Consider the following 17,640-nt stretch of genomic DNA (forward strand, 5'->3'; position numbering starts at 1 on the left):
CACGCTGGCTCACCCCCAGCCACCCTGTGCTTTCCCAGACTCCCAAGACCTTAGGTAAACTGTTGGGGGGGGGTCCAGTTATAACACACACAGTTCAGTACTCTGGGGCGAATCTCATCAGGCCACATGGACTTATGAACATTCAGCTGATAACACTGACCTTTTACAATTTCAGGAGCCACAAAAGGACATCCCAGGCCTTCAGCATGCCCTGATACAACCATCGATTACTTTGAAACAGGAAACTCTTTTCACTTGAAACTGTAGTTAATGTGTTTAAAAAAAAAAAAAAAAACAAAAAACACTTAGGTGCAGTCTAAATGCCAAAGTTGTAGTGGTTTAATCAGAAGGGGGCTTTCTGATCGTGTGTTTGCGTTCTTGTTTTCAGGCACTCCAATTACAGCAGCGCACCTTCTCTGCACGCAGACTTCACCTGCTTTCTTAAAACAACTTCAGGCTTCTCACATCTTGTCTAAAGGCAGGAACAGGAGTAAATGAAAGGTTGTGCACACACACACACCTTTTTCTTTTTTTGCCTCCATGCAATTCTCTGCACTCTCTTCCTTTTGATTAATAGCCTACATCTGTAATCGGTAAGTGAATTTTCATCAAGCCAGGGTTCTGGTGAAAGCACAAGCCCCAAGCACAACTCGCACTCACTCAGCAGAAGCCGGTGAAGGCAGTAAATCTATTCCCACTGAGGTACAGATCTGCCCTTTCTCCTTTCCTTCGCATTCTTTCCTCTTTTCTGCAGTCCCTCAAGCCACCGATCGAAAGGCGCTGCCAGGCCCGGATCAATGTCAGCCCAGAGCAGGTGAAAACATTTCAGCAGACCCCAAAGCCTGAGGTGAAAAACTGCCTCCTGGGACTGAGAGTCAGAGGTGTACTGTTCCCCCTTTGAAAGCAATCTGCCTGAAGCCAGGGTTTAACACCCTGTTAAGTGATTCTTCCCCTCTGTACTCACGAGGCCTTCTCCAAACGCACCCCAGAGGTGGAGGCCTTGCTGAGCCACCACCTGAAGTGCAGGACTCCTGCTGGGGTTTACTATGGGGGATAGAAGTGGGGACAGAGCCTGCCATCAGATAAGGCTCTTCCCTGTGCTTCTTTGGAGGGCGGAACATGCATAAACTCTGCCCCAACCTTTAACACACCAGATTCTGCATCCAATTTTTTGGGCAAAGCAATCAGTACTCCACGAGGTGTCTGTCCCTCTGTTAGGGTACAACACGGTAAGACATGGTAAAACCCCAGCACACCATTCTCAAGCACAAGTCAAGCATTAATTTGCTCTGTTCTGTTCCAAATTAATTTATGAAATAGTTTACATAACAGGACACGCCAGAGCAAGAAATTGGCCCAGAAGCCCAGGAGATCTTTTCTTGGTCCTGTATTCCCAATGCTTTTCAAGCTTCACCTAATACCGAAGTTAAGAGATCACTGGTAGAAATGTCAAACGTTGTCAGCCTGGGTTGCAGAGAAATAATGAGCAAATCATGGAAATACTCCCCAGCTATCCAGGAACCCTAGAGGCCTCGTTTAGGGCTGCACAGATGACCAGGCAGCAAGAAAAAGCAGCCACAGTTCCCCCTGAACATGCAGTGAAGCTACAGCAATTAGAGTGTCTTTTTGCAAGTGGCGGGTGGTTGGGTCCCTTACAATTTCCATGTTGTCACTGAGCATTATCTCACTTTAACGATGCGAGAAGGTTTTATAGGAAAAAAAGCCTTAGACACTGAATTTCTACTCAGCTGCTTCCTAAGGATATGAAAGAGGTTACCTAATTCCACATCAGGAACAATTAGATTAGCAGGAAGTAAAAAAACCATCCGAGAATTCTTTAGTTTGTTTCTTTATTCAGTAAACATCTAGTTACAAGTTCCACAAATTAAAAAAGTGGGGGAGCCAATCGAAGAAAGGTCGGGGGGCCCACAGGTAATCCAGCTTTTGTTCTGCTCCTCACCTCTCTAAAACACACATCCTTCTGCTTCTCCAGAGCCGCACCAAGGACCAGGAGGGGAAGAGAAGCCTTTGTCCCAGTGAGGGGACTAACACAGGGGTCTAGCAGGATTCCCTCATCTTTCTTTCACAGGGGACTAAACACAAACTCCAGAACCAGCCCAACCCAGCAGAGGAAGAGTGGAAAGGACGGAAGAGGCAAGGTGGCAGCTCCTCGTGCCCACCACTACTGGCAGAAAAGAACCAAGGGAGAGCAGAAAGGGAATGGGCAATTAACACGTTCCTTGCACATCAGTGAGATTCTCCGTGACCCACGGCAGCACCCAAATGGGGCAAAAAAGAGCAACGCAGAAGATTAGTTGCTTTGTTTCAATTCTTAAGTGGGAAGGAGGTTAATACTAAATTTGAGGAGGGTCCAAGTGGAGCTTTGAAGGGGCTTCAGAGTTTCACTGTCTGTACCTGGGAGGAAGGGAAACAAAGAGAGAACATAAAAAGAGTAAGTGGTGATTAGAAAGCAGCACAGAAGACAGATAAAGGCAATCTTAAGGGTGATGGTTAAAGATCAAAAAAAAAAAGAACAAAAAACAATTCACTGATTTTCAAGCACTAGATCACGTGCTAGCGAACCCTCAAGACACAGGACAACAGAGTTTAGCACTTATTTGTATTTCAACCTGTTTTGACAGTAAACATTCTCGGAGTTCTACACAATGACAATATAAACACTCTGTGGATTGTGGTCCTGCATGATCTCATACCACTTCAACCACCACTTATGGCTGACAGCATCTTCATTTCTTGATGACAAAACTAACTTCGACAGTTTCCACTTTTCCGCTCAGAACATGATTTTCTCAAAACTCCCACCTTCCCCTGCTCTTCACAGTATCTGGGAAAACACACCTGATTCCAACGCTTCGAAATACTACAGGACTGGGGCAACGAAAAGAAAGCCCATATGGCTAAGAAGCAACCGTGCAGTGGAAGATGGAAAAGAGAAGTCAAGCCTTGTTAAGACTTACAATAGTGTGTGGATAGATTTGGGGGTGAGCACGCTGCACCCCCCACAAGGTCTGCTCTGGGTTCACCAGTCATACCGACGGGACTGTCTGGAGGGAGAATCCTCAGGGCCCTGGATGGCGAGGCGAGTCCCTTCGGCCCGGCGGCCAGCGGTGCCCTCGTGGCGTCGGTACTCCAGGCCCCGCTGTGGCCGAAAACGGGAGGTCTCTCGCCGCCACTCGTCGTCAAACGCAGCCGCATCACCTAGGGAAGGAAAGGAGAACAGGCTCAGCTGGGGAAAAAGGGAGGAAGTGGTTTCTGGGTTTGCTGGGGAGGAGGACGTGGCCAGCGCTCACTCTCGTCCATGTTGATGTAGTCCTGCCTTTCTTCCTGGTCGCCTGTGCGGTGGTTCCGGGACCGCTGCATGATGTGGGCTCTCTCCCTGATGTGGTGCCCGATAGACATTTGTTCCAAGCCACTGTCTGAGTCCCTTACAGTCCGCCTCGTCTCACGGATCTGAGGGCAGATGTGCGTGCAGGATCAACGTTTTAATTCACTCTCCCAGCCCCAGAAGGCGCTCCGATTCTTGCCTACAGAACTTCAGGCACGTTGCACTGCCACCATTCCCCGTATGTCAGATGCAACATAATAATGAGGAAAAAAAAACACAAAAGGATTCCCTCCCCACCATCCCTTCCCAGTGGCCCTCAGCATGGTTCAGTGACTCACAATGCGTTCCTCCAACCACAGCCGCCTGCAAAACAGAACTGCTGTGGGTGGCCAACACCGAGGCACCAAACGAGATCTATTCGCTGTCAGCAAAGCCAGCAGCCTCGTGCTGGGAAGACACACTGCAGCCTCTCTCTTACCCCGCCAGGTGCCGAACGCATCTCTGAGGTCTCCTGATAGACTTTGGGCCCGTCACCCAGGTTGGAATAGGAGATGACAGTTGAGGAGGTAAACGTCTGGCAGTTAGCACCGTTTGTCATATGTTCCTGCAAGGGGAAATGAGCAGTGGCGTAAAGCAGAAAAGGGAGGGAGGAAGAGATTGCGGTTACGTCTCTCTCTGTACAATTAAGCAAGAGGGAATTACAAAAGGAAGACTGTCCAGCTCTTCCAGCGATGCAACGAAGATGGAGCCAGGCTCTTCTCAGTGGTGCCCAGCGCCAGGACAAGAGGCAGTGGGCACGCACTGGAACACGGGAGGTTCTGTTTAAACATCAGGAAGCACTTCTGTACTGTGTGGGTGACTGAGCGCTCCAACGGAGAGGCTGCCCACAGAGGTTGCGTGGTCTCCCTCCTTGGAAATGTTCAAAAACCACCTGGAGATGGTCCTGGACAACCTGCTCCAGGTGTCCCTGCTTGAACTGGGGGGCGGCCCAGATGACCTGCAGAGGTCCCTTCCAACCCCAACCATTCTGGGATTCTGTGAGCGTAGTTCTCGTGGGTCCGTCTTTCTGGAGAGCAGCTCTTCTTGTTTCTTTCTGAACAAGCCTACCCACACACTTCCTTCCTCCCCTATTTCTCCTTGCTGCACTCACAGCAGGTATGCCCCAAGAAAAAGCTCTGTCATTTCACCCTGGCCAGCACACAAGAGAGAAAGCCTCTGCCACCCTAGCAGCTTGAGAGCAGCCAACACAAAAGCAGCACAATAAGGTGGGAGACAAGAGAGGACGGTAGGAGCACCTCCAGTACTCCCCCCTTCATACAGAGGGATTCATTGAGGGTTCTTACCATGTTCCCAATCATGTCATTCATCATGCCAAACATATCCATAAAGCCACCTGCCTGAGAAAAAAGAAGAGAGCACAGGAACAGTTAGCTTGGACGGATACAGGAGAAAAGAACTACAATAAGCTGTCTGCAAAGGCCATAAAACTGATGTCCAAGAAGATAAATAAGTAAATTTGTAATTTTCCCTTTCTATCAGTAGTTCAGAAAAAAAAAGAGGATTTATAGTTGCTGTTCTCTCCGGTCTCTCAGGGTGCATTGCCCAGATGTTCTAGTTCTCCAGATCCCCAGAGAGGACAAAGGGTGTTCTTTTAGTGGGAGTCTGACTCCTCGTTGTGGTTTCACCCAGCCGGCGGCTAAACACCACACAGCCGTTCGCTCACCCTCCCCCCTCCCTCTCTGGGATGGGGGAGAGAAACGGGAAAGTGAAGCCTGTGAGTTGAGATAAAGACAGTTTATTAAAACAGAAAAAAAATAAAATAATAACAACATTAATGATGATAATAGTACTACTACTAATAACGTGTACAAAACAAGTGATGCACAATGCAATTGCTCACCACCCACTGACCGATGCCCAGCCTAACCCCGAGCAGTCCAACCCTCCTTGCCCCGGCTAGCCACCCCTATATATTGTTTAGCGTGACCCCCTTTGGCCAGTTTGGGTCAGCTGCCCTGGGTCTGTCCCCTCCCAGCTCCTGCTGCACCCCCAGCCTGCCTGTTGGCAGGACAGAGCGAGAAGCTGAAACGTCCTTGGCTTGGTGTAAGCACTGCTCTGCAACAATTAAAACATCGGGGTGTTATCAGCACTCTTCTCATCCTAAGCCAAAACACAGCATTCCACCAGCTACTAGGAAGAAAATTAATTCTGTCCTAACTGAGACCATCCTGACTCCTGAAGAACTGGGGTTTGTGAATCCAGGCACTCAACAAAGTTAAGAGACGAAATCTCAGGATGTGCACTAACAGTGGACTTAGCCATGAGACAGTCATCCTCAGGGATGTTTTTGCCTCATCACTATCAGCAATTAATTTAAACCACATGGGAGTTTCCAGAGATTATATTCTTCCTAACATAATAGCTTTTCTTATTTTCCCCAATAAACACCTCGTTTTTTAATCTCGTAAACCTACAGGCTGCAGTAACGTACCGGGCCAGCAGGTCTCACAGGTTAATTGTGCAATACGTAAACAGAATTACTGTGTCAGTTTAAATGTGCTGATTTTTTGTTTTTATTTTTTGCTTCCTCGAGTACATTCTTGTTCTCGCTTTCAGCAGACCAGCACTCACATGCAACGTTATAATCCTTTGAAGTCTATCTATTTGTATTATTAATCCTTCTCCGAGCTAGAACAACTTTGGGACGCTAGCCTCTCTCGCTGAGGCAATCCCACAAGGCAGCTGAAGTTGCTGGATCTGTAATAACCTATTTCCACCGTATTATTTCAGCAGATGACAGATCAGCATGCTGTACGTACGTGAGAACACCCTTCTCACTCCAGTCCTGTTCCCCTCAATGACTCTGTTGGCTCTTCCGTCCGACACCATTGGCAAAGGAGGTTTAATAATCACCTCAGCCTAACGAAGGCCAAGTCTTTTCCTTACATTGTCATAGCTCCTCCGTGACCTCTAAATGTGTCTGTTGCTTCTTTTTAGACGTATGAGGTTATTAAGAGACTTTCTGCTCTTCCTGGGTATTAACTCTCCCAATTCCTACTAACTGTTGTGCTATAACAGCTTTAGAGCTCTTCCCCGCTCAAGGTTCAGATCCAGCCCATCCATATAAACAGATTCTCCCCTCTAAAACAGCTCACAGGCTGGGTTAAAACATTAGAGGGGAACAACCAAAAGGCCTAAAGTCACACAGCAATTCATTGCAAGCGGTCCAAGAAAAGCCAGCTACATTCAGTTTCACTTCAATACCCTCTTCTGTATTCCATTTACTACAAATCTGAAGACAAACAGAGCTCATCCTGGTCTCCTCAAACCATCCCACCCTCACTGTTCGTCCTCACCATCTACTACATACGAGATACACACAGTCTTGGTCACATTTTAGCTACTAGCTGAACAGAGTGCTAATGTATCTCTGCATGAAGCCACTATTCGTGAAGCTTCAAACTTGACACAGAAAAAACGAGTACTTACCATGCCCAGCATCCCAAAGGGTGAGATAGCTCCTGCCTGTCAGGACAACAGAAAAACAGAATAGAGGATGACCTCGCAACACACAAATACTACACCCTCCTCAGATCACCCACACCCAGACCCAACAAGTAAGTTAAGGAAGTGTCCCACAGACTCACAATGGTTCAAATCGTATCACTGCTAACAAATCAGATGGAAGTAATGCTTCTAAATTACTCCCAGTTTTATTGATTTATGGCCTTTAGAAGTAACACGTATGCCTTCCCATCCTTCCATCTAACACAAGAAGGCAAGGGGCATGCCCAACCCAAGACACTGCCTTGTCAGTGTCTGAGCCCCCGCACTCAGCCCCTCTTTTACCTGCATCCTGCGGCCGGCCTGGCGCGCCCCAGGAGTGGTCCCATCGGTGATGCCGAGCAGCGGGCCGAACCCAAAACTTCCAGAAAACATGCGGTTCATGTGCTGCCGGTGGATAGCAAAAGGGTCCCTTTTGAGAAGGTTGGGAGAACAGCGGTGAGGAAGGGATGACAGAAGACAAAGCCCTGCATAATAGACCTGTTCTGACAGAGTTTCTCTTATGTAACTGTGACTGTACTTTTTAAAATGAAAATTACGAGTGGTAATCCCTGTGGCTGGAAAAAAACAATTCTGGATCTCATTCTTTTCTTGTTTCTCATGTGCTAACTGATGTCTGTTCAGCAGCAGGTTAGTGTTCTGCTCCTTTTGGGCTAAGCATGGCTAAAGCCATTCCAATTGTATTTTTTTTTTTATCCTTTCACATACCTGTGCACAAACACATTCAAATACAAGGACCGAAACCTGTATGGCCTGACACTGATATTCCCCTGCCCCAAACCATCTCCACCTGCTATTTTCCTGTGATGGCAAGGCCGAGATCACAAAGCTTTTGCAGGTCAAAGTCTCAGAGTCAGAATGAAAGAAAACAATAATTAGGGTCCCTAAATGCTTTTCCTTTCTTTCTTCTGTAGCCTCCACTTTGATGGCTGTATACACTGACACATGCTGGAGAAGCAAGGAGAGAGAAAGAGCAGGCACAAACTGTCACAAAAGACAGCAGCCACAGCAAAGAGGCTGAGAAATACCATAGCATTTCCCTGCCCATTTTACAGTCTGCATTTATCCTTCCTCAGCATGAATAACCTGAGCGGCACAGAGCTTCCTGAGATCACAAAAGCACCCAGCACAAACCAATACTTTTCTGTCTCTACTGGAAATGCTTTGCATAATAAAAGCCAGACTCATCCCCGCCACATCAATAAGCACACACACTCATTCTGTGACTAACTGAGACATCAAGGTCTCCCCTCCTGCTAATTTGTTTACAGCTGATAAAGTTGGTGATTATCATCACTTTTGTAAAGAAAAAACTGACTTTTTTCCTCCTGCACAAATTCCTCCATATTTGATGAAAACAAACTCTTACTGCGGTACAGTCTTATCCTTATCTCTGCTTCGGTAAGAACTAGCGAGTTTTATCAAGAGCAACCAGTCTGCGGACAGACAAAAATACTGAAGTGAGAGGGAACACACGAACAGCGCTTGGCACTTTTGGCGGATTTCAAGATTTATATTTCAGAGCCACTAATTTCCTGCTTATTTAGTTTCGTGCAGCGTGACAACTCCTTTACGAGCCTTCTTCACCTTCCGCAGAGCAGCGCCTAACAAGCAGGAGAGCCGACGTCCCCCGTTTGAACTGGAACCTTCCTAGGAAGGAGCCCTGAAGCCAGGAGATGTGTTAAGCACCCTACCCCTCTCCTCCCCAGCCAGCTACGAGGCACGCTGGCCTACTTTCCCTCACGACGCCTCCTGCGCTGCCCCCCGGAGCCCCCGCAGTGCCGCAGCAGACCCCCCCAAGCCTGCCCGAGCCCCCCAGCACGACTCACATGGCGAAGAGGGGGTCCTCGGGCTCCCCATCCCTCATCAGCCGGAACATGCTGCCCGAGCCCGCCGCCGGGCGCTGAGCTGAGGTGAGCTGAGGGGAACTGAGGGGAGGGGAGGGGGGGGGGGGGGGGCAGCAGCAGCAGGCCGGCGCTCCTCACAGGCGGCTTCACCCCGCCGCGGCCGCCCCCCGGAGCCCGGAGCAGACCGGGGCCGGCCCCGTGCCCCTTCCCCTGCCCGTGAGGAGGAGGAGGAGGAGGAGGAGGAGGCGGAGGGGAGGAGGGGGCGGCTCACGGCCCGGCTGCCATGTCCACCCGCAGCCCCGCCCGCGGCCGCCGGCTCGCCCCGCGCGCATGCGCAGGGCCGTGAGGGGGGGGGGGGGACGGGGGGAGGGCGGGAAGCGGCGGCCCCCAGCGGCGGCAGCGCCCCCTAGCGGCGGGCAGCGGAATGGCAGGGCAGGGGGGGAAGGGGGGGTGCTGAGGGCTGCGCCTCCCGGTTTGGGGTCAGATCCCAAAATTGGGGGCTGAGGCTGAGCCCTACGGGGCACTCCTCTAGCTGTCCTTGCGATTAATGGTGTCAGGGTAACCCGTGTTGGCAAAGAGCGCGTTACCAGCGGTATTGCCCCTCCAGCACACCCTGAGGGAGCTTGCAAACGTGTATGGGTAGCACTGAGCAAAACCCTGCACAGATGAACTGGAAATGCAAACCCCCCCCCTTTTTTTTTTCTTTTTTTGTTTTCATTTCTGAGAAATGCAGAATCTGCATTTTTTTGCACGCAATGTTTCTGCACAGCACACACCGCACCACATCTAACGCGCTCCAAGCGCTGGGGTATAACCGCCACGCACCGAGGGGAGAGGAGGGGCACGAAAAGCAGGCCTCCCGTCTCGCTTCTGTCACGCTCCCCGTTTCCGTCCTCGGCCGTGAATAACAGCGGCCAGCCCCGTCCCTCTGTTTCCGTCCTTTTTTTTGAGCCGCCCAGGTCCTGCTGGAGGGAGGAGGAGGAGGATGGGGGGCAAGGGGAGGAGGAAGGAGCTCGGGCAGCAGGCAGGAGGTGAGCCAAGGGCAAACTGGCAGTGCTGAGCCACGCCGCTGCCCCCGACCCCACGTCCTCCCTGCCTTGCCTGGCTGCCTTGCTTCCCCCCCCCCGAACACCCCAGCCAAAGGGGCAGCCACCCGGCAAAGCGCTCCGAAAGCAAACCGAGCGTCACGCGGCGCAGGTAAATAAAGCCTGCCTTTTTACCCGCTTCTTACAGGTCGTTCGGGCCAAGAAGACAGCTTCTCAATAAATCCCAGAGCCCCTATAAGACAGAGAAATCCTCGTTGTACAAACGCAGAGCCACGCACGGCCATCTCCTCCTTGGTTCCCCTCGTCCATGCCCTTTAGGAAACCCTCACCCAACCCCTAATTCTGATGGAGGGTGTCCCGAGTGAAGGACGGCTCTGAACTGATCCCCAAGTGTGACAGCTCAGATTTGGGATGCTTTCGGAATATTGTGCTCGTATTGAGAGTGCGTCTGTCACCCTGAGTGAGCACCACGACCTCCATCTGTGCTACGTTAGGTTCACAAAAACAGCGATTCGAAACCTCCCTCCCCTTGCCAGTCTTCTCGCAGGCTGGGTCGCATCCTTAATCACTCCCCTTTACTCCTCGGGTTTCCTCTCGCTGTGTTACACGCGCTGCTTCCCAGCCCGCAGCAGCGCCCATTGACATCGCCTCTCAGGAAGCCATTTCCCAATGCAAAGCTCGTCCAGGGGTTGAATTCTTGGAAGTGTCCTCCTGGCTTCTGGATACAGCATCGTGGAAGATGAACAGAAGTATTAATCTCCCTGATTTTTAATGGGAACAGGACAGAAAGATGAGCAGTGCGTATAAAACACATAAAAGTGCACATCCCCTCCTCACACTGAGATTTTGCTGGTTTCACTTTACGTGAAAGGGTACAAGCCCTGCGTCTGAATTTATGTAAATATAAGGAAAGCAAATGCAAATACATGGCCTTCTGCTCTGTTGTTCAGCACACAGTTTGGAGGGGGTTTATGAGTTATGTTCGTATATGACACTTATGAGTTAGTTCACAGAATAAAACTCTTAAAATATCTGGTGTGTTTTGGGCTTGCTCGGAGTTCCTTCAGCCTTCAGCATAAACGCTAAACTCCCCTCCCCCAGTGAAACGATACAGTGACAGGACTAGGAAGAACTATTAAAACAAAATGTATAAATATTTACTTTAGGAGCATGCACCCTGCATAAGCTAGAAGCAGAAAAATACTTATTGCAGATGAAAGCCCACAGAAATAAACAGCCACGTGGCCACGTATGAAGACATACATGCGAGCCTAGAACACATCTGTAGAAAAATACCATATTTTTATTACATACATACTATACATATATACATACTATAAACTCACAAAAGTAAGTGCATGTGAAGACAGAGAAAACACCACCACTGCACACAAATGTGTGTGTGTAGAGATGCACACACCTATGTAAACACAAAGCACAAACAGCACACACCATAAAAATTTTAATTTATTGTACAGAGAAAATTACATTCATATTGTTCTCCGGGCTGCAGACATGCATACTGTCGATATTCCCAAACAACTATGTATCGTGTAACTTCTGTACCTCCTTCATCTTGTCTAAGGGTGTAAGACTCCAAAAAGGGTGGAATGAATATACTCTGCTGAGGTTGCAGAGCAACTTGAAGCACAGATTGGGTCGTGCATCTGCACGCCGCATGCTGAGTATCGCTGCGTACGCAACAACGAAAAATTCAGGCGGGAGAGAGGAGCAGAGAAAAGCTGTGAAACGATCCAGCAGATGAGATGTGGAGCAGTATAAATGTGATGGGAGAAGAGAAGGCACAGGTAGGTGAGGCTGTGAGGGGATGCCCTCAGGAGCTGAGTGAAGCAACCACATGCCAGCAGCCTGGAGAGCCCCACCAGCAGGAGCTGAAGCAGAAGCAGGCGTGTTGCAAGGCATGAGGAGGGGTTTACACGGGATGTGAGTGCGCAAATGTAATTGATACAGGGAAAAACTGGACGGGTGAAAAACGTGAGCGGGTGTCTGAGCTGAATTTGGTACACGGCACAGCACGGGAACGTCCCGCTAAGGGCCGTGCGGTGGTGCAGCTCTGCAAAGATAAGGGCAGAAAATCCGGGCTGGCGCAAAGAGCAGCGGAGCCACGGGTCACGCTGCTCCTCACACCCGGCAGCCCAGCACCTCCAGCCACCTCGTCGATTTTGGGGTGTAGCTCCAGAAATTGTTAATTTTTGTTGTTGTGGCGGGAAGGAGGGATGAGAGAGGGTGCTTGAACTGAACATCAGGGCTTGGATGCGGATAGCTAGACCCAAGAAGCTGGCTAGGTGGGTTTATGAAGTAGGAGAGAAAGTAATTAACGTGTTTTTGTTGTTTTTGCTGTTTGTTCTGTGTTAATGTGTGCGTCTGGGTTATGTTACGGGTTCTTTGGGGGCAGTACGCGCTGTGTGTGGCTCGGAGGGGTGGCTGCGGAGGAGACAACGAGGCGGGGACCTCTTCAGCCTCTCCCCACACCTCCTCAGCCTCCTCTTCCTCACACCTCTTCCCCCTCACCCTCCTCACACCGCCCCTCGGGGGCCGGGCGGCTGCGAGCTGGCAGCCGGCGGGGCGCGGTACCGGGGCCGGGCAGCAGGGGGCAGCCCCGGCCGGCCGAGCGGCTCCCAGCGGGCGGCTCCGCCACACGGCCCCGGGGCCGGCCTCCCTCCCAGCGCCGCCGCCCCGCAACCCCCTCAGCTCGCTGCGCCAACCGCCCCCCCACCACCACAGGGCCGCCCGTCAGCCAATGGGAGCCCTGTTGCCAGGCAGACGGCTCATTTGAATAGCCCAATGGGGGCTCCCGCCCCGCCGCCCCTCCTTATATGGGCAAGCGGGAAAAACAGCCCGCCCCCCCCCCCACCACCCCGGCCGTTCCCGCGCGGGGCCCCGGCCGTTGGGAGGGACCATGAGGGGAGGGGGGGGCGCGAGTGGAAAATTCCAGGCGGGAGCGCGGCACGCGCGCGTAGAGGGAGGGGGCGGGGCCAGGCGGCAGCGCGCGCGCGGCCTCGCGGCTCCCCCCGGGCACGGCGCCAGCGCCGCTCCCGCCCCGCCCTGGCACCTCCGGGGCACCTGCGGGCGGGGAGGGGCCGGGCGGCGAGGGCTCCGCGGGAGGGAGGGGGAGCGGAGGGGAAGGGGAAGGGGAAGGGGGGTGCCCGGGGAGGGGGCCCGCCGCGCATTGTTCTGGCGGCCCCGCTCCGCCGGGCCTCCGCCCTCCGTCCCTCCTCCGCCTCCCGGCCGTCCCCTCTCCCCTCCCTTCGCCAGGTCCCTCCTTTCCCCGTCAGCCGGCGCTGTATAAATCCCCTCCGCCGCCGGGCTCCCCCCCGCTCGCGGCAGACCCTTTGAGTACTTTGGCCGGCGGGGCGGGGAGGCGCAGCCGGGACGCGACTCGGAGCCGGGAGCCGCCGGGACTCGCCGCTCCTTACCGCGCACCCCCACCCCTTAGCCCCCTTCCTTCCTTCCCTCCCTCCCTCCCCGCCTCAGCGCCAGCATGTCGGAGAAACGCGTCGAGGAGGCGCCGGCGGAGCTGAGCGCCAAGGTGAGGCCGCGCCGAGCGCGCACCCCCCCTGCCCCGCGTCCTCCCCCGGCCCGCGCCGGGCGAGGACTGCGGCTCGCCCGCCCCGCGCTCCGGAACCCCCCCCCCAACCCCCCCCCACTGCGCGCGCGCGGGCGGCCGGCAGGGGGGCGCGCGAGGGCCTCCGCCAATGGGGGGGCTGGGGCGGGGCGGGGCGGGGGGCGCGAGGGCCCGCGCGCGCGGGAGGCTGCGCGCGCTGCTTGGCGCGGGCGGGAATCGGGGGGGGGGGGGGGGAGGTGGCGGGAATCTGGGTGAAAGAGCGCCCGCAGCACCCCCCCCCCCGTGCACACACACACACACACGGGGTGCTGCCACGCGTGTCCCGCGTCCCACGAGCACGCCACAAAGCCCAAACCCGCCCAAAATGCAACACCACCACCCCCCCTCCCGGCTTTGTGGGTCGGTGCTGAGCGCGCCAGGATGGTTTTGTCTCGGTTGGTGTGCAGGAGATGAAGGAGAAGAAGGAGAAGGTGGAGGAGAAGGCGGTGCACAAGGAGAAGAAGAAGGAGGTGGTGGAGGTGAGGGCACGGCGCCGGGAGCCCCGGGTCGCTGCGGGCTTGGAACGCGCAGGGAGCGTGGGCGATGCAGGAGGAACGCGTGAAGGAAGGGGGGGTGAATGAAGAGCCAGCTGGTGGGTAATTGTGGAGAATGAGCCTTGAAGGACTTAGCGTCGTCAGCACGGCCCCGTGAGCTGGAAAAGGATCAAAGGGGAGAGCAGAGACAAGCAGGAGTCGGGAGGAGGTGACAGGGGACGTGGTGCTGCGCCCACTCGGGCATCCTGAGGTCTGTAAGGAACATACGGCTGGAGGGAGGACCAGCAAGGAAAAGCACAGACTGGTGAAGGTCCAAATCAGTGTGATAACGGATGTATTACAAGCACGCCAGGGGGATGCTTGGGTTGCTGGTTTGGGACAGCAGCAGCCTGTCAGGATGCGAGCTGGTGGGCGTCACAGCTTCATACTGGTGGGGAGGGACTGGGGGGACTGGTTTTGTAAAGGAGGTAGGGTGGGAGGAGAGTTCTGGCTGCATGGGGCAACTGGGACGGTGGGAAGGATGTTGTCTGAATAACAGTGCAGAGGTCACCTACTTGATGCATGCCTGAGACCGGAGCCTGAAGTGGCTGGAGGTGTGGAGATGACGCTTGCAGCAAGGAGCTCGTGGAAATGTTGTCCTGATGCCAATTCCTGCTCTGACCAATTTGCTTAATTCAGGATGAGGAAAACGGAGCTGAAGAGGATGAGGAAGAGAATCCTGAGGATGTGGATGAAGAGGAAGGTGGCGATGAGGATGACGGTACGTATAAATAATACAGGGAGAATATGTGGGCGGGTAATCAGGCTGTGGGGAGTGAAAGATCGCAAAGGGAAATTCCTCCTCTGCGCCCTCTGACTGAGATTACATTGCCTTAAATGCTACTTCAGCTAACCCGTGATTCCTCTCTTCTTTGTGCTTAGAAGGAGACGAGAATGGGCAAGAGCAGGATGGGCATGCAGAAAAACGATCTGCAGAGGAGGAAGAGGTGAGTGATCGCGTGAGAGTAATGGCATTGAGAAGTTCGAGGTTGCCAGCTGTGTGCTGACGAAATCCACGTGGATGCTGTTGCTGAGCGTCTCGAATCAGCCTCGGGTCTCATTGCTGCTTCAGCAGCAGATGGGTCAACAAATCTGATGTGGGGGGACAACAGAACTTGGTGGGCTTGTTGTAGGGTCAAGGTCCAGTTAAGGTACTGGATGAAGACCCCTCAAAGACCTGTGATTCTTGGGCTTCCGGCCAGAAGATGGTTTTGTAGGGGTGGATCTCGGGGTCTGTAAGAAGGAATGTGCAGGTATTCCTGCAAATGGAGCTGTCCACGTCTTAACTGTGGCCACCAACAGAACAGTTGTTAGGCACTCAAAGATGTTTTAAAGAGGAGCGGGTTTAGTGTGGGCCAGGCAGAGATTTCCATACAGAGAAAAGAACAGCAGTAAGAGTTCTGTGGAGAAATTATGTGTCTTGGTATAACTGGCAGTAACTCCTTCTTTTTTCCTTCTCTTTGTGATGCACAGGATGAAGTGGATCCAAAGAGACAGAAGACAGAGAACGGGTCTTCAGCTTGAGTCCTCCTCCCCTTCCATCTCCTCTGTTCCGTCCATCTCTCCTCCTCCATTCCAGCCTGTGCTTGCACTGTCCATTAGCCTCTGGCTTCACACAATCTCAGATGAGGAAAGGTTACAAATGCTCTCAAACAGGGAAGACAGCAGTTTCCTTCCCACCCGAAGATCCCAGCCCGTCCACAACATTCCCCACCTGGAGTTACTCTAATCCCCCACGTCCTTCCAGCTGTGCCCCACTCAGAAACAAACCTCTTCCCTCAAGAATCTCATTGTTTCCCATTGTGACCCAGTGCATAACCTTACCAGGCCCATATGCCAGGCTTTTCACGTGGCAAGCACCTATCATTCCTGTTCACTCGCCCTCCCTTTTTTTCACTAGTATGAGTGAGATTCTTGGCAGCTTCTGCTCCCGGGACCTGCTGTCAGATACTCTCCCTGAGTCCAGGAGGCTGCAGGCACAGATCTCATGGTGCATTTTCCAGTCCTAGGCCTCCTCTCATCTGCTTTCCCACTGAACCCTGAGAGACAAAGTATTACAAGCAAATAACGGTTCTATTAAACCATACGCAGAGATGGGATTTATCTTAGGTTTTCTTTTTTTCAAGTTTACATGACAGACAGCAAGCTGGCCCTCGTGAATTTTTCAGAAGATAAGGGTTGTTTTTATATATGAATTTCATCATAACTGCATATTTTTTTAATTTGGAGGCTTTTTTAAAACAGATCAAGAGATACGTAAATTGGGGACCAAACTTTGATTTCCATTTTTTCCCTTTAGATTCTCTTGTGACCATTTTTTGTAAATTAAAGGCAATATAGCCACAGCATTTTCTATGGCACAGACATCACGAGGATGATAGATATAAATATATATATTGTTTTCAACTAGCACTGTAAATAAAAGCGTTTAAAAATATTTCAAACAGCTCGTGTGGGTGGTTGTGTCTGTATGTCTTGGGTTGTGTTCTGATCCAATCCCTGGAAGTTGGTTGGCAGAAAAATGATGGTTTGGACAGGAGCTGGTGGTGAGGAGAGCCCTATGCCAGTTGAAAGACCTGTGATAATTCTTCGAATGGCCCCCGCATGCTGGAGACCAGCGTGCATGGGTTCTGCTTCCTCCCTCTTATGCTGCTCCATCTGCCAGGTGCTTGAGCGAGGACATGCCACACATGTAAAGCTCCAGGGCTATTGTGAAGCTCTTGAAACCGAAATCAGGCTTCCTCACCAGACAACGGAGTTTCTGAAAGGGAACCTAAGCTGTGGCTGCTGCACACAGGCAAGTGCTCCTCTTCAGCATCCCTGCCCTGGCTGGCATCAAGCATGACCCATGCAGCATCAGTCACAGAATGAAAGGAAAGTGTTTAGAGAGGCAAGAGCTTCGCTGCTTTGTCCCACCAGCTGCCTGGGAGAGATCTGTCAAATATTTGTCTTTTATCTTGGGAGACCTTTAGAGTTGCCGTTAGTGCTTCTTCCTTTTTAAACTGTTTTGGCAATCACACAATGAGCAGCCGGGACTGGGAGCTGTAAATAATACCAACTTTTGTCTGAGCATCCGCGGCTTTGTGCATGTCCAACAGCGGCAACAGATGAGATGTTGGCAGCACAAACAGTTGCTAGTCTCCGGAGATGCAAAGCCTCGATCGTTGTTTTATCCAAACGGCCGTGTTTGGCTGCAGGATGGCTCAGGGTGCAGAGGGACACAAGCATGGTGCAAATGGCACAGCTACTGCCAAGCCCCTTCACACGTGTGAAAGTCTCAGGGAGGTGCGTGCCTGCCTGGTGGGATCTGGCAGCACCCCGGGGTGGAGGAGCACTGCTCCCACTGCCCCCACTTGCTGCTCTACTGCGTCTGGATCTGTCTCAGCCCTGGTGCTCCTGTCCAAAGGCCGTGCTCACCACAGCTCCGTCCTGCTTCCACAAAGCTCCCCTGGCAGCTGCAGCCACAGCCATTTGGGCCATCTCCCCGGTGAGCAGCATTTCAAAAGCAGGTAGCTCTTGCATCAGACTGACCTGCAACGCCTCTCCCTGCTCCCGCTCGCCTTGGGCATGATGATGAATGTGCTGATTCAACCTGCACGTATCGTCTAACTGCACTTGTGCAATTTTATATTCCTACTATTGCTCCATTTTAAAAATTGATGGATTCCAGTCCCTGATC

The 17,640-nt window shown here is 52.4% G+C and overlaps 2 protein-coding genes across 3 annotated transcripts; one reads left to right on the forward strand and one right to left on the reverse strand.

Moving 5' to 3' along the window:
- Nucleotides 1-1,846: 1,846 nt before the first annotated feature.
- MLF2 (myeloid leukemia factor 2) lies at nucleotides 1,847-9,068 on the reverse strand. Of its 2 annotated transcripts, none has more exons than XM_084296589.1 (8): nucleotides 8,740-9,068; nucleotides 7,196-7,322; nucleotides 6,836-6,871; nucleotides 4,690-4,743; nucleotides 3,825-3,950; nucleotides 3,312-3,471; nucleotides 3,054-3,219; nucleotides 1,847-2,415 (listed from the first exon to the last, which is right to left on the reverse strand). In XM_084296589.1, the coding sequence occupies exons 1-8, from the start codon at nucleotides 8,787-8,789 to the stop codon at nucleotides 2,403-2,405; spliced, it is 732 nt and encodes a 243-aa protein (XP_084152715.1). In that variant the 5' UTR covers nucleotides 8,790-9,068; the 3' UTR covers nucleotides 1,847-2,402. The 2 variants fall into 2 exon arrangements, with proteins under 2 accessions (XP_084152715.1, XP_084152714.1); XM_084296588.1 differs by having other exon boundaries at nucleotides 2,979-3,219.
- Nucleotides 9,069-12,967: 3,899 nt separating this feature from the next.
- Nucleotides 12,968-15,791, forward strand: PTMS (parathymosin). Its single transcript, XM_084305833.1, has 5 exons — nucleotides 12,968-13,353; nucleotides 13,836-13,907; nucleotides 14,601-14,682; nucleotides 14,844-14,908; nucleotides 15,435-15,791. Exons 1-5 carry the CDS (start codon nucleotides 13,306-13,308, stop codon nucleotides 15,483-15,485), a joined length of 318 nt encoding a protein of 105 aa, XP_084161959.1. The 5' UTR covers nucleotides 12,968-13,305; the 3' UTR covers nucleotides 15,486-15,791.
- The last annotated feature ends 1,849 nt before the right edge of the window (nucleotides 15,792-17,640 follow it).

Source organism: Netta rufina (genome assembly GCF_964035555.1).
Source record: "Netta rufina genome assembly, chromosome: 1".
NCBI lineage: Eukaryota > Metazoa > Chordata > Aves > Anseriformes > Anatidae > Netta > Netta rufina.